At 37.5% G+C, this 16,098-nt stretch overlaps 1 protein-coding gene across 1 annotated transcript in view; it reads right to left on the reverse strand.

Annotated features, from left to right (window-relative positions):
• Positions 1-16,098, reverse strand: part of RFC1 (replication factor C subunit 1) — an 85,380-nt gene that overhangs the window by 15,235 nt on the left and 54,047 nt on the right. The window contains exons 7-14 of the mRNA XM_047090376.1: positions 12,958-13,035; positions 11,700-11,787; positions 10,382-10,665; positions 7,859-7,966; positions 5,841-6,020; positions 4,567-4,671; positions 1,805-2,204; positions 139-248 (exon numbers count right to left, since the gene is read on the reverse strand). Coding sequence (XP_046946332.1) covers positions 139-248; positions 1,805-2,204; positions 4,567-4,671; positions 5,841-6,020; positions 7,859-7,966; positions 10,382-10,665; positions 11,700-11,787; positions 12,958-13,035 — 1,353 coding nt within the window. The remainder of the gene's footprint in view (positions 1-138; positions 249-1,804; positions 2,205-4,566; positions 4,672-5,840; positions 6,021-7,858; positions 7,967-10,381; positions 10,666-11,699; positions 11,788-12,957; positions 13,036-16,098) is intronic.

The raw sequence follows: 16,098 nt of genomic DNA on the forward strand, positions 1-16,098 counted from the left end.
AAATATATACATAGGTTAAAATATATACAGGTTAAAATACATATACCACGGACATGCTAACACCCATGTGTATGTATCTCCTACACATGCTCATTTCTGGGTTAGCTTTCCAACTGCACTCCAGGACAGCACACTCACCTGACAAACCAGAGACGCTGTGGTTGTCTTGCCCACACCTGGAGGGCCAGAGAGCAGTGCCGCTTTGAAACTAGAGCCATCATCTTTGCCAGCAAACTTACCAAACTTTGCTGCCAGGAAAAAAGAAGTTCCAGAGAGTTAACTTCTATTAATTACCCAGGAGAAATTCAGGAATGGCAGAATCATTCCTTGTGCATAAACTTAGCATCAAGAGCAGTCCTCCAGTTGACTTCTAAATTTACAAAATACTTTCTACAAACCATAAACAAGTTTCCAGGCATTTAGTGAAGCTCTACTCCCTACCTCACTTACACCCAAAATAAAACACTAAAACTAATGAACTCTGAAATTCTGATTTGAAACCATAATTTTATGAGTTTCCTTTCCTACAAAAAGCACAGGTCAAGGAGCAGAGTACCTGGGTCCCAATCCAAACTCTAGCTATCCTAACTCCACTGCTTACCAACTGGGAAAAGTGATTTAATCCCTCTGGGCCTATTCCCTCCTTTGTAAAATGAGGGTAACATTCTTTTTGATCACAAAAAGAATGAACTGAAGATGGTGTGTCTGCAACTATCCTGCACAATTTGACTCTTGAGCATTCTTCTCCCCTTATCGCACAGGTGCCTGATTCATCAAGAGCGCTCAGTACATACACAATGACTGAGAGAGAGATGGTTACAGGCATGGGAAAAGAGACTATAGTTCACCTGAAGCCTTATTAAGTCTTTTCCAGGCACACAAAGCACTATATCCCCTTTTAAGGTAGATTTTATGTGGTTTCAGAAAAGGAAAAAGAGTCAAATATAACCATGTATCGTTACAATTACATCATCCGACCGTCATAAATAAGCTGACAACAACAGCCAACGTCTAGTGACCACCTGCACACTGATAAGCCAGTCACCACCCTGGGAATTCACCGTGCTGCTCACTAAATTTTGCCTTCTTATTTCTCATACAGTATCCTCCAGGGCTGCGGGTGACGCTCAGAAAAACACTACTAACATTTGTGATCTCAAATCTCAGTTTCAAGAATACCCTAGACATTAAATACAGACCGTGACTGTTCATTTTCCATGACAAATACATGGTGAACAAGTACAGAAACCAGAGCTCAGGCCTACTAAAAGCAAATGTGCTGCTGGGATTTTTAGGCTGCTGACTCCATCAGTGTGCCTCAGCTGTTTATTTGCACCTTTCTCCCCCAACTCTCCTTAGCACTTTCAATGGCCTCGCTCTCACAAGTCTTCAGAATTGGTCCCTGTGTTCTCTTCCACCCAACACTCCTCCCTCCCTTCACTAGCTAACTCCTCTTTAGTTTCCAACTCTTTGCTTAGCTATCCCTTCTTCCAGGGATGGGAGCACACATCCGCATCCCTGACCACATACCTCCATTCCCCTAGCACCCTATACTTACCCCCGTAACAGTACTTAGCACAAAATATCTTAACTGCTGGTTCACATATGTCTGTGACTGACTGAGCTCCTTGAAGGGGACTGATTTGTTCACAACAGCACCTCTGGGGTCTAGACTCAGAGCAGGCTTTCAATAAACGTTTGCTGAGAGATGAATGAACCAACTAGTATACTTTCTCAAATATGTGCAACTGAGCAATTACATGGTGACAGACACACACAAAAATGAATGAAGCTGTAAAATCACCGCGTTTCTTATCTTCAGATGGACTCTTGTGCCAGTTTTGGAGCCAGCGTAGGAGTTTGTTGGCACAGCTCTGGTCACCTTGCTGTCCGATTATGGTCTTGAGTGAGGTTGGCTTATATTTATCCACCCAGAGCAAATTTTCCACTTTGTTTTCACTGCAGTCATCAGCCAAATTCCTAGCCCGGCTGTCCACATTTGTCTCCTCAGCCACCTGCTCCTCGAAGTCCAGGGATCTCCAAATCGCACTTGTTTCCTTTTTTATTGACTTCATAGAGCTGCCCCTTTTGGGAGTCAGTCTGCTTTTTTTAGATTCTGATTCCTTCTTAGTTGGGCTAATTTTTCTTTTTCCTTGGTCATTTTTTTGGGGTGTTCTTTCCAATTTGCACTTTTCTTTCTTCATCTTAAAAATTGGGAAAGTGAGGAAAAAAGAAACCTGATAAGATATGCAGAATATCTATCCTGCTAAATGTACTTTACAGGGCAATCTGGGATGTCCAAGTGAGCTACCCAACCTGGGCCCGGTTTTTCACCATGAACCCTGCTGTTGTGTAAATCACCACCTTCCAAACTTTAGCAAAATTAACAACACACACACCAAAAAGCACCCAAGTGCAAATTTTTAAGTGAGAACATATTAGTTTGCAAATAGTAAGTATTCCAAAATCAGTCTGAAATCCAAGGTGAAGGATTAAGAAATTTTTGTACCAGTTTTCTGACCAGTTAAAAGTTAAAGCCTCCACAAAAACCTGTACACTAATATTCACAGCAGCCATTTATGTAATTATATATTATATATTAATTAATTATATAATTATGTTATTATTACAGCCAAAAAATAGAAACCCAAAATGGCCAACAACTGATGAATGAATAAACAAAATGTGGTATATCCACACAATGTAATATTAATCACCACAAAAAAGGGAGTAAAGTCTTGACACATGCACTTCAATGCAGCTGAACCTTAAAAACATACTGAGTGAAGACGTCAGAAACAAAAGGCCACAAATTGCATGTTTCCCTTTATATAAAATGTCCAGAATAGGAAAATCCATGGAAACAAAAAATTGAATAGTGGACACGGGGCTTCTTTTTGGAACAATGAAAATGTTCTAAAATTAGATACTGGTGATGGTTGTACAATCTTGTGAGTATACTAAAAATCTGATATACATTTTAAAAGGGTGAATTTTATGATGTGAAGGTCTCAAAAACAAGAAAAATAGTGCCTCTTTGCCAGTAACTGGATGCTGAAATTAGGAGGTAAACGTTTAAAGAGAAACAGGATATTATCCAAGTATTAAAGTTCTCTCCAAGATATTTTCCAAAGGGAAAAACAGTCACTTTACTAGTGGAGATACCTGTCAGAAACCACCTTAACCAAGGTTAACAGCATCAATAATAAGACATATTGACATCTACATCTAATACGATGCACTGAGAAGGACAAAATATCACTTCTGCAGTATTCCTGCCAAAAAATGCATAACCTCAATCTAATCAAAAGACATCAGAAAACCCAAACTGAGAGACATTCTACAAAACAACTAACTAGTACTCATTAAAAGTCTCAAGGCCGGGGCGCCTGGGTGGCGCAGTCGGTTAAGCGTCCGACTTCAGCCAGGTCACGATCGCACGGTCCGTGAGTTCGAGCCCCGCGTCGGGCTCTGGGCTGATGGCTCGGAGCCTGGAGCCTGTTTCCGATTCTGTGTCTCCCTCTCTCTCTGCCCCTCCCCCGTTCATGCTCTGTCTCTCTCTGTCCCCAAAAAAATAAATAAACGTTGGAAAAAAAAAATGGGAAGACAACCTCACTACCTGGGTGACAGAGCTGAGGACATTAAACCTGGACTTCTGGTACCTTTGCATCCTATACATGGAAAAGACCTGAACAGAGTGGAAATGAATGAAGATAATACTGGGAGAAGCAGAGAAGAAAACTGAAAGAGTTCTAAAAGCACTGTGGAAAGAGTTCTAAAAGCACTGTGGTCTCCAGATCCATAGTTCCGACATCAGACCCAGCCAGCCCATAATTTAGTTATGTGAGCCAACATGTTTTTCCTTTTTGCTAAAACTAATATGGGCTTCTGTCACAAATGAAAAAGTGCTAATAAGTTCTAACTGAAAATGAACTTAAAGTGCTGATACCTATAACATATCCCTTAATGAACTCTTAAAAGCATTAAACATTTGCACAAAGTCACTGAAAGAATATGGAAAATATGGAAAGTTTAGTTAAGCAGATATGGTTAAGTGCAATACACTGCTCTCACTCTCCTTATATTTCTTTAAGGAAAGGTAAGAGGTGCCTGGGTGGCTCAGTCAGTTAAGCATCCTACTCTTGATTTCAGCTCAGGTCATGATCTCATGGTTCATGGGATCAAGCCCCAATCGGGCTCCATGCTGACAGTGTGGGGCCTGCTTGGGATTCTCTCTCTCCCCTTCTCTCCGCCCCTCCACAGCTCGTGCTGGTGTGCACAGACACACACTCTCTCTCTCTCTCTCTCTCTCTCTCTCTCTCAAAATAAATAAACATTCAAAGGGAGGGAGGGAAGGAGGGAAAGAAGGAGGAAAGGAAATACACCAAAGAAGAGAGCCTAAAGCAGAATCCCTGCTCAGAAGGAAATAAGGTAGGTTCATCTGTGGTAGAGGGCGAAGTTAATCTTTTCGGCAACAGGCCTGTAGCCACTCACAAAATGTCTCTATGAAATAGGAAAATTGTTAAACAAACCAACTTAAATAAATCAAGTTCATTTTATACAAACCTCAGCTTCAACTGCAATTTCATACTTGGACTTCTTGCCTGGCATAGTTCGAATCAGATTCAATAGGCCATCTTCATCAATAATATTTGTCCCCAAAGCTGCTGCCTATTGATTAAAAATACAAATCATTAAAACTGTATCCTAACCTTTACTTTCTGTTAAAGAAAAAATGATTCTAGGATCTGCTCATAGGTGAAAAACTACATTTATAAATTAGAAAAACTGGAATATTTTTTAAAAACATATTCATGAAAAAGTACCATTAAAAAGAGAAAATAACAGATACATCCCCTAAGAGCGATAGGTTGGCAATGGAGGTGACGCACTACCCCTTTTTGGACTGCTTTACCTTTCCTTCTACCTAGGAAGGGCAAAGCCACTAGGGCCCCCCAGGATGGGCTTGTCCAAAGTCTGTTTTTCCCCCAATCTTCCCTATTTAAAAAACTCTGATGTGTCCATCTCCAAGTGATGAATTATGATTGAAGAATCAGAAAAGTCCTCATCCTCCCCAAACTCCCTTATAAGCTAATAATAGCCATGTGACAGCTCTGGCCAATGAGACTTAGAGGGAACTCTACAAGAGGTGTTTAGGGGAAACTCTTATAAGGCCAATCGCAGTTAGGGCAACATCTTGCCACTGCTCCCTTTTTCCTGATTTAAACGTGGACTTGAATGCCTAGACGTACAGCTTCTTTGCAACACATGGCAACATCGCAAAGACTAAAGCTAACACAGTAAGTAAGGATGACAGAGGTGGAGAAAGGAACTAGTCTAGCTATATCACTGAGCTGCTGGACCATCCCCAGCAAGCACCTACCTCTAGGATTCTTGTTAGGTAAAGAAATGAGCAGCCATTTGTCAAAACCACACTTATCAGGTATAATTCCTTTGAGCTAAATATAATTTTCCCCAACACAGAAAGAGTTTTCAATAAACAAAACTTAAGATGGAGTGTACAGTGGCATATATAGGAATATTTAGGACTAAAAGAAAAAGAAAACTGTATTTGCTTCTATCTTTGAAAAAAGATCTAAACTAGAATACTACACTAAGAAAATCAACTACACAGGAACTGTGCCTTTGGAAAACCAAAATCCTGAAGTTGAAGCCAAGAACACTTCTTGGAGAAGAAATAATGTAGGGATGAAATTACTTTTACATTTTTTTTCTTTATTTAACTCTGTGTAGAAAGGGCACTACTACAAATGGTCACAGTGAGAGCCTGCCAATGGAAGCAGGCTATTTGCCTGTGTTGAGAAGACGGCAGTACCCACCTTATCACTCTTGGACTGTCCACTATCACGACCCATGACAAGGTAGTTTGTTTTCTTACTGACATTTCCTGTTACTTTTCCCCCGTAACGCTCAATTAAAGACTTGGCCTCATCTCGTTCAATGGACTCCAGCACTCCTGTGATTACAAATGTAAGGCCTTCCAAGCAATTTTCAGCTCCCTAAAAACCAAAATGTTCAAGCAGAGAGGAAATTACATGGTAGCCTTCCAAAGAAATATTTGGCATCAAAACTGCAGGAAGTTGATTTTTCTCATTTGACATCATAAATAATCTCAGCATGAAAAATTTGCAGGAAATTCGCAGCAAATAAGCAGAACCTGAAATTAAATCCTGAGAAACTCTTAGGTAGGCTAGCATTTAATAAACTTACAAAACAAGCCATGAAAAATATACATCCAATACAGTTAGCAAAGCTTATTAAAATTATCCATTCATACTACTCTCATGGTTTTCTAAATATTTAAACCACTAGTTTACTTGCAAAACCTCAAGTAAACAACTAGATGCAATCCACCTATAGAATTTATTATTGTTAAGAAAGGAAAGATTGGATTCTTAAAAAGTTAAACAAGTTTGAGCTCCTTCTCTCCTGTTTACTGTACAATAGTAAATCTAACAGCCTGCAATTAACTTAAAGGCAAGATCATATGATCTCTTGATTAGAAAGATAACTTGATATACAAAAGACACTGGCCAAAGAGAACTGGGAGGAGGAGACATTTAGTCTTAACTGGAACTATCTATAGTTAATAGACTTTTTAAATTTTTTGTAATGGTTCAATAAAATGATACAACCAAGCAAAATGAAAATTATGTAAACGATTCTAAGTTACTCATTACCCTTTGAATAGAGAATTGAGATCAACATAGACTTAAAACATGCCTAAAAGAAAGATGCTAAACAAAATTCAACGACTACCAAATACAAGTTCAATCCTTCACTATCCTGATGAAGAATCTTTGGAGGGTGGCGGGGGAAGAGCTATGAATCTTCTTGGAGAGAAAAGGTCTGATTAACAACATCTCCAGGTCTCTTCAAGCCCTATCTATGATTCTAGGATTAAAATCATCTTGCGAACACTATTTAAATTCTTTTCAATAAATTCAAAATGACCCTAGTGAAGTCCACATGTAAGCCCCTAACCCACACCACAATCACCTATCCTGTGGCTCTGAATATACTATCACTTAGCCAAACTCAGCACTTCTAGCCTCCCAACCAACCTCTTACACTCTAGAACACTTACTGCGGGACCAGCAAGCTGCCCAATATCCTCAACCACTACTCCAATATCCCTCCACCACCTTGCCTTGACAGAGTCTCCTAAGGACTCCCCTTTGACTAAAGGCCTCTCAAGCAGAGGTATGCTTAAAGTCTTTCTCATACCACATGCAGGAGGCAAGGTTGACGTCTTCCTCTATCCTCTTACACAACCCACCAGCCCCTGAAAGTTTACCCTCTCCTCTTCTTTATTAGTGGAACTACTAATCCCCATTTGTCAACTGAATCCCCTCCCGTTCTACCTTGTCAGAAATCTCACACTACATTTGATTATCCTTCTCTTTCTGGTATAGCTTCCCTCACTCCCTTTCTGGTGGCTCCATATTATCAGTGAAAAACATTAGTCTTGTGAGTACCATATTCCTCAAAACTCAGCCCTTGTAGGTTTATGGGTTACTTAAAGGAAAACTTTTCTAAGTAGTATCAAGCAGTAGTTCATAATGTGAATAAATATACCTAATTCACAATGATGGTGACTAAGGCTTTTCTGTTAATTTTTTTTTAAGATATTTTTTAAGTAATCTCTACACGTAATGTGGGGCTCAAGCTCCACAACCCTGAGACCAAGAGTCACACGGTCTACCAGCTGAGCCAGCCAGGCGCTCCTCTGTTAATTTTTAATTATCAGTTTTCTGCTGCTGTAAAAATATTGAATACGTGCATGGACCCATGGGCCAGAGGCCCTGACGGAAAGGCATGCCCTCTCAGAACTCACCTTTGGTATTTCTTTGGAGCCCAAAGCTTTGGGACCTTCTCGATTTAAGTAGCTTCGATAAGCCTGATAATTAGTGCGTCTCTTTTCAGAATCTTCAGGACTTATAGACTTCAGGAAGGAGGGGAAAAAAACTGAATAAAGTCATGCAACATTCAGATGAAATGAGTATGTATCCAAAAACATATGTATCAATAAGTACACATTAAGTCACTTCTGTGTTTGGTCCCGAGATGAACATTTTTGCCTACACAGGTACTCCCCACTTAGACACGCCTGGCTTATAAGCATCCCTACATCAGCTCTTCTTAAACCTTTTGACGCTCTAGAGAAACATACCACGAGTGCAGATTAGGTACACAAGCCAAGTTGCTAGCCCCAAGCAAAGAAACAAAAAAAGGTGGACTTTATTTCAAAAATTCACATGAGTTTCGAGTTCTTTTCCATCATATAGCCATGCATATTTTAATATAAAAATTAATTTTCCCCCAAGTACACTTCATCACACAAGAAGATATCCCATGTTTATCCTATAGCTTTGCACACCCCTAAAACAGCCTAAATGGTCCTATACCTCTGAGTTTATGAGCACTACAGGCTGAGCATTGATGGCCTCATAATACCCAGCTGGTTCAAACAACAGGCAAGCTTTACTCCAAAAATTTGACACATTCTATACACCTCCACTCTCCCTTCCAGGTTTAATCTCTCCCATTCTGTTCTCTCAGGAGATCTTACTGTAGGTCTATCTCAGAAAATCCTAGGGAAACTTTTCAAACTATATGTCCCTAGATATACTCCAAGTTTGGCTTGGGGTATGGCTGGGGCATGTGTATTTGGGGGGAAAACATCCTAGATAATTCTGACTTGAGACCACTGCAAAAATGGTTTCATGCTTTTTCCACTTCCTATTTTACATTTTTTTAACTAAAAGACATCTCAAATCCCTTTGAGAATAGACCAAATATTATTTCTATGCAAATAAATGATTTTAATCAATAAAATAAGTTGCTTTGGTTGTAAGTTAAGTAAGCCATTAGAGGCTGGTCCTAGACTCTAACCCTACTTTTTAACAGCGGTTCTTAAAAACTGGTGTGCATTCATATCCATCTTAGGAGCTTATTAAAACACACTTGCCCAGACCACCAAACCATATTTTTAACAAGCTTCACAGGAGAGTCCAATGCATACCAAAATGGGAAAATTATTCATTTATAACATTAATTCTACGAAAAACGCAATTCTGAATTATACACAACTTTATAAAGTAACTGTGAAGCAGTCATTTATGAAGTTGAAATTATCTGACCAAGGTAGACTGAATTTATTAAACTCTCTGATATTCCCAAAGCTGCTAACATAAAATTTCTGAGTCATGCTATTCCAACTTTGAAAAGTAAGGTGAAGAGTAGCAATACCATTTAAAGATTTCTTCTCCTTTAATAAAAATAGACCAATCTCTATAAAATGAACATGTTTAGTATGCCTGAAGAAAAACATTCATCCACCAGATAAGTATTTAAGTTTAGTAAAGAAAAATCAGAGACCAAAATGTTAATTGCTCCCTTAAGCATATTTACAAGCACTGACCACAAACAAAAGCATCTAGAAATCACCATTTCACTGTTCTACACTAAAAAATAATGGTGATGAGCAGTTAAAATATACAATATTCTGCTTTTAATTCTAAGTACCTAAGAGGCTTGAAGGAATAGTGGTCTCTCATTATGAATCTAAGGTGGTTCCAAATTACAGATTCTAAGAAACCATTCAATTCTCAAATATATATGAAAACAAAAGACAATTTTTGAAAACCATTTTGCATTATTTCATTGTTTTTTTGCCTTTGCAAATGAATTCACTATCTCAACACTGTTATACAAGAGCAAAAAGGAGTACACTCAGGGCAAATCCCAATTATTTTAATAATAATAGCAAAAACAGCACTTATGTACTAAGCACGGTTCCAAGTGGTTTTATATATTAAGTCAGGTACTATTATTATCCCTATTTTACAAATGAGGAAAGAAAGAAGAGAGAGAGGAAATAACCAGACCAAGGTGACACATCTGCTCAATGGCAGAGCTGTATGATCTGAAAATGGCTCCAGAGTCCATTCTGAGAGCCACTATGTTGTTATACTGTTTTTGTTTTTGTTTTTGTTTTGCCTCAGAGGACCTGAGTTTAAAGCTGGCTCTGCTGCTTACTAGTTGAATGATCTTGGAAAAGTTACTTAATTCTTTCATCAGCCTGTTTCCTCATCATTAAAAACTGAATAATAAAAGTAATTAGGGTTGTTGTGAAGATTACCTGAGATACCATATGTATTAGTGTAATATCTAATACACTTTAACACTCAATATTGGCTAATTTAGCTGTATTAATAAGCTATATTCTGCAATAGCATCTAAGTAAGATATCTTAAACATATTAAAATGACTTAAAAAGCTAAAAATAAGACTTGAAAACAGTCGAACCCAGACCAACACATAGCCCCCAAATGATATACTTTTAGAAAATTTCTACCTCTTTTTTAGCTGGAGAACTTTTGGATTTCTTAGGAGTTTTTGTCTGTCCTTTCAATTCAATGGCATTTTCTTTTCTTTTTGAAGCCATAGGCTCTGTTTCTTTATAAGAACTCTCTCCTTTTTTTTTCAAAAGGGCCAACTTGGAACTGGCTTTTGGAGAAGTTTCCCCTATTTTGTGAGGTGAGGACTTCAAATGTTGCTGAGATCCTTTCAAACTTTCACATTTACTTTGCTTCTTAGGACTACAGTTCTTTCTGTCATCTGAAAATTGTTCTGTTTTTGCTAGAAAGAAAGCAAAGATTATGACTTTTGTTTTTGGGAAAATGACACCCAAATCAGGATTTTTTTTCATTTTTCAACTCAATAATATTAGCACACAATGTCATATGGTGATTTCATAACATTTACATTAAGAATTTAGTTCTTTATACGAAGTATTTATTTTTAAAAGTTTAACATTTGTACATTTTTATATAAACAATTCAAATTAAAGGATCTGTCTGTCCTTTTAAATATAAATGACTCTACTTCAAATGATATGGTTAAACTACATCGAAGGACATGCCCTTTATTCCACAGATAAACTTCAATGATCTGAAATTTACACAGAATTTCAGAGTAGAAATGTCACATGAAAATTCTGTGTTTGTAACATAGTCTGAAAGCCCCAAATCCTGTGATTTCAAGACTAAAAGGTACTGGGGCGCCTGGGTGGCGCAGTCGGTTAAGCGTCCGACTTCAGCCAGGTCACGATCTCGCGGTCCGTGAGTTCGAGCCCCGCGTCGGGCTCTGGGCTGATGGCTCAGAGCCTGGAGCCTGTTTCCGATTCTGTGTCTCCCTCTCTCTCTGACCCTCCCCCGTTCATGCTCTGTCTCTCTCTGTCCCAAAAATAAATAAACGTTGAAAAAAAAAAAAAAAAATTTAAAAAAAAAAAGACTAAAAGGTACTATATGAATGAATTTACTTATAGGATTAAGACCATCTATACTAGCAGACAGATTATCAGCTTGAAACATCTAGTTCTTTGCCATCAGATACTGAAGTCCACATGTTGCACTACACTTGGAAATTAACATTAATGTGAAACTAAGAACTGAAATACATCTTTTACAACAATCATAGAATAGACATTTAATACCAGCTAATATCCAAATATAGCTTTAAAGTATCTAAGAAGAACATGTTTCAATAGTCCTATGAAATAATGTCTACCTAACAATACAAGGCAATTATTGAATAGAACTTTTAAACAGATTATCATGAATTTTCTTCTGTAAAGATAAATGTTCCAGCCCACTTTTTCCTGCTAATATTACCTTTATGAGGAGATTTATGTTTTTCTACTTTACTTAAATTGGCTTGGACAGATGACAATGTTTCTCTTTCTTCTGGGTCCTTTCGAGCCTAAGAAAATTTAAAGTGTCAAATGTGACAAGTAACAGGAAAACTACTACCACAAAATATGTTATTAAAATTGACCAAAGTTAATTTTAAGTTTTGATTGTAAGATTAAGGGCCAACTTCCAAGAAGATAATACAATAAATTTCCATTCCTTCATCCCCAAAATCTCTAGGAAAAATGATGCATTTTTTTATGTTTAATTTTACACATGAGGAAACTGATGAAAGGTTATAAAAAATGTATCTATAAAAAAATTATCACAGTTGATCCCAACTTGTAAGCATCAAAGACTTGCTTCTGCTTCTTTCACTTCAATTCTCAATTTGTTTGTGTTAGGTAACTAAAAACTAAAATCTAAACCCAAAAGACTAAATTAAAGAAACAATCCAGAGCTCAAAAGAAGACAGCGCTTTCCCAAAAGAAAAAATAAAATCCACTCTCTCCACTGCTCCTTCAAAATTCCATTTTACAAAGAGGTCACAAACTAGGATACATAATGCAATATTTTTTTTAATAATTATAATTTGAATGCCTTTAAGGTGGAGTAAGGTTTTTTAAATGACAAACTCCCCTCCATTCCTTATTATCTTATACCTGCCTGCTGTTAAAATCTTTTAAAATAGTCAAACATTGATACTGACAATATTAACAGAATGATTCAATGGAAACAAGGCTAATTTTTTGGAGAGAAAGTGCTTAAAAAAAAAAAAACACGGATGCTTTTAATATTCCCAAAAATATACTCATTATTATCTGAGACTAGGACCAATACAGATCTTAAAATTAGCTAATTAAAAATAGTAAAATTGTGCTCCCAAAAGTTAACATTTGAGTTATTAAACTTAAGTTCCTTAGCAACATCTGTAAGTGCTATTCTCTGAACAAGTACATAAGAATCCATCTGTGAGAGAGACTGTAAGTAAAAGTTGTAATTCATTATTTTGTGAAGAACGGTTCTGGTTGGCTTTGACTCAATCAACCTTCCTTGAGCAAGAATATGTTTCTCAATGAGCTTCCTCAAAATATTCTTATAAATTAAAATAATTTAGCTTCTTTCTAGAAGTTACTCATGGTTGGTTGTATGTCCAGAGCCTCGAATACACAGGTATGAAAGGGACCACTGATCTGCAGTGTATATTCAGAGTGCAAACAAAAGCTGGCTCACACACCACCTTTTTGGTCTTTGGTTCTTCATCCAACATGGCTAACGTTCTGGCAAACTCTTCATCTTCGTGCAGCTGTCGCTCCAGCTGTAAAAAGTGTCAACACAATGAGTTGCTTTTTTCTTTCTGTAAATGAAAGTTTTTAAATGTTTCATACATGATACTTCAAAGTGGAAAAAACACTTTCCAGAAATTACAATATTTTTTCCACTTAATATTCAGTATCACAGATTTGTTTCGTTAAGCCAAATTAGATTTCAGAATACTTATTTCTAGTTTTGCAGGTAAAATAGACAAATTGAGCATATTTTTAAAGTCTCACTTACAAAGTTGAAAGTCTATGGTTTTATTAAATATAACACAGATCTCTTATTCCATTTTTTTTTAAGTTTATTTATTTTGAGAGAGAGAGAGAGAGAGAGAGAGAGAGTAAAAGCGGAACAGGGCCAGAGAGAGAGGGAGAGAGACAGAATCCCAAGCAGGCTCCGCAATGACAGCATGGAGCCCAACACGGGGCTGGAACTCATGAACTATTCGATCATGACCTGAACCGAAAGAGTCGGACACTTAATCAAATGAGACACCCAGACACCCGCAGGTCTCTTATTTTTATTTATTCTGAATTCTACTAACAGCTCTGAAAACAATCTCATCCATACAGAAAAACAATAGACTGGAGGGCACAAACAAAAAAGTGAATCTAAAAAATAAAGAAAATTATATATTTTCTTTGTATACAATACTATTACATACAAGTGTAACTATCACTTATAATCATCAAACTTCAATTTTCAATTACGAATTCAGATGTATCTCTTCTGACTTTTGAAAATTTATTTCATCATCCTAACATGCTAAAGTAATAGACAGCATGTAGAATAAAGATACTCTACTTGCCTTGTTGTTATTTCCAGTATTTTCATTTGCAGAAAAATGGAACTCTTCCAGAAAAGAATGTGTAGCAGTGGAATACATTTCTCATTTATAATTTTTTATTTTTATTTATTTTTGTTTTTTGAGAGACAGTGTGAGTAGAGGAGGGGCAGAGGAGAGGGGGAGAGAGAATTCCAAGCAGGCTCCACACCCAGCATGGAGCCCGATCCCATGACCACGAGACCATGACCTAAGCCAAAATCAAGAGTTGGACACTTAACTGACTTGAGCCATCCAGGTGCCCCTATATTTCTCATTTATAAACTAACTGGTTTTACGTCCCAGTTTAACAATAAAATAGTTTAATGTAATATCAAACAAAAGCCTCCTTGTATCATTCAAAGGATGGAACCTCCAAATCTACTCAATCCAAAAGAAAAGGCTTTGAAATTGGCAGAAGACTGATGAGAACACAGTAACCAAGCCTTTTGTTTATAAAATGAACTAATTCAAGCTACACAGAACTGTAAGCAAGCCAGACAGATGCACATCAATATGTTCTGTTACCAAATATTTACTTACTATAACTGAACTAAGCATTTAATTACTAAAAACAATATGAAAAATCTTCATCATAGAAAAGTGTTTCAAATTCTAAACCTCCAGTTGCAGGGATTTCTGGTTGAACTCTACCATTTTCCCCAAATTTCACACTCTATAGTATGCTTCTAGTAAAGAGGATTTGAGAAGCCAGAACAGAAGAAATGAAAATACTCCCATTAGAAATTCATCAGCGGGGGGGCACTGGGTGACTCAGTCATTTAAGCATCTGACTCTCGATTTCAGCTAAGGGCATGATCCCACAGTGGTGAGACAGAACCCCATGTGGAGCCCCATGTCAGGCTCCATGCTAGGAGTGGAGCCTGCTTAAGATTCTCTCTCCTTCTCCCTCTGCCCCTCCCCAGCTCACGCACAGACGAGTAAATTACCCAAGTAAGGTTCTAAAAGAATGTGACAGCAATGGGAAAACAGGGGCACTGTGATACAAAGTACCAAAGCCAGTTTGGAAAGGATGGGGTAGGTCTCCAGTATTTGAGACAAGAAGCCATATACCTAAAAATTACTTCACCGTTTTAATGAAACCATTTGTGCTACCTTCAGTCATCAGGATTATCTGCTTACAGTCTATGTAATTCAATGTAATCAAATAAGATGGAAAAGATTTTGAAAACACAAACTCTGTGTAACTGCCAAATTAATGAAATGTGATCAGACATATTTCAGAAAACTGAAATACTGTTCTCTCACAACAATATTTAACAAGAGCTTTTTCTATGCCAAGCACTAAAATGAACACTGATGTCACAAAAGCAAAATGAAACTAAACAGCCCTGGTGTATGGACTTAGAGCCTATGATAAGAAAACACATAAATAACAATTATAATAAATGTTATTAGTAGCTACAATGGGGTGCAACACAGTATATAGGAGGGGCTTCTAATATAGTTAAGAGAGTATAATAAAATGACACTTAAGCTAATAAACAGGAAGGGGGTTCAGGCATCAGGTATCAAGGTCTGGAGCCTTTGATAGAGATGAACACTCTTCTTTGAAATATTTTCTTTGTTTGGCTTCCAGAAAATAACAAGCTTTCTTGATTTTCCTACTTCACTAGCCACTTTCTTAAATCCCCTTTGTTAGATCATCCTCCTTCTCTTCCTGACCTCTAAATTTTAACAGTACCCTAGAGTTCAAACCTGAGACTTCTTTTCTGTTTACATTCTCTACCCATGATCTTATCTGGTTACACTGGTTTCAAACACCATTCAAATGCTAATGATCCAAATATACATCTTCAGTTTAGACCTTTCCCCTGAGCTCCAGATTCTTCTATCCAAACGCCTACTCTGCATTTCCATGTGGAAGCCTATTAGGCATCTCAAATTTAACATGTCCAAAACAAAATTCTTTATTTCTTTGTACCAGTGTTCATCTTAATAAATAATATCACCATTCATCCAGTTACTCAAGCCAAAAAACTGGGAATCCTCTTTGCATCTTCTCTTTCCCCCACAGCTTACACACAATCTGTCGGCAACAACTGAAAGGCTGCACCTTCAAAGCACATAAAGATTTCATGACCACTTCTCACTACCCCTGGTACAAGCCAACTTCTCTCACCTACTCAACCATAAGAGTCGCCAAACTAATCTTTTGTTCTTGCTGCACCATGGTTTATTAGCCTCCCAGCAGCCAAAATAATTTTCTTTTAAGAT

The sequence above is a fragment of the Lynx rufus genome, unplaced genomic scaffold (assembly GCF_022079265.1).
Source record: "Lynx rufus isolate CCGP_SWC_20201006 ecotype Redwood Valley unplaced genomic scaffold, mLynRuf1.p SCAF_3, whole genome shotgun sequence".
Taxonomy (NCBI): domain Eukaryota; kingdom Metazoa; phylum Chordata; class Mammalia; order Carnivora; family Felidae; genus Lynx; species Lynx rufus.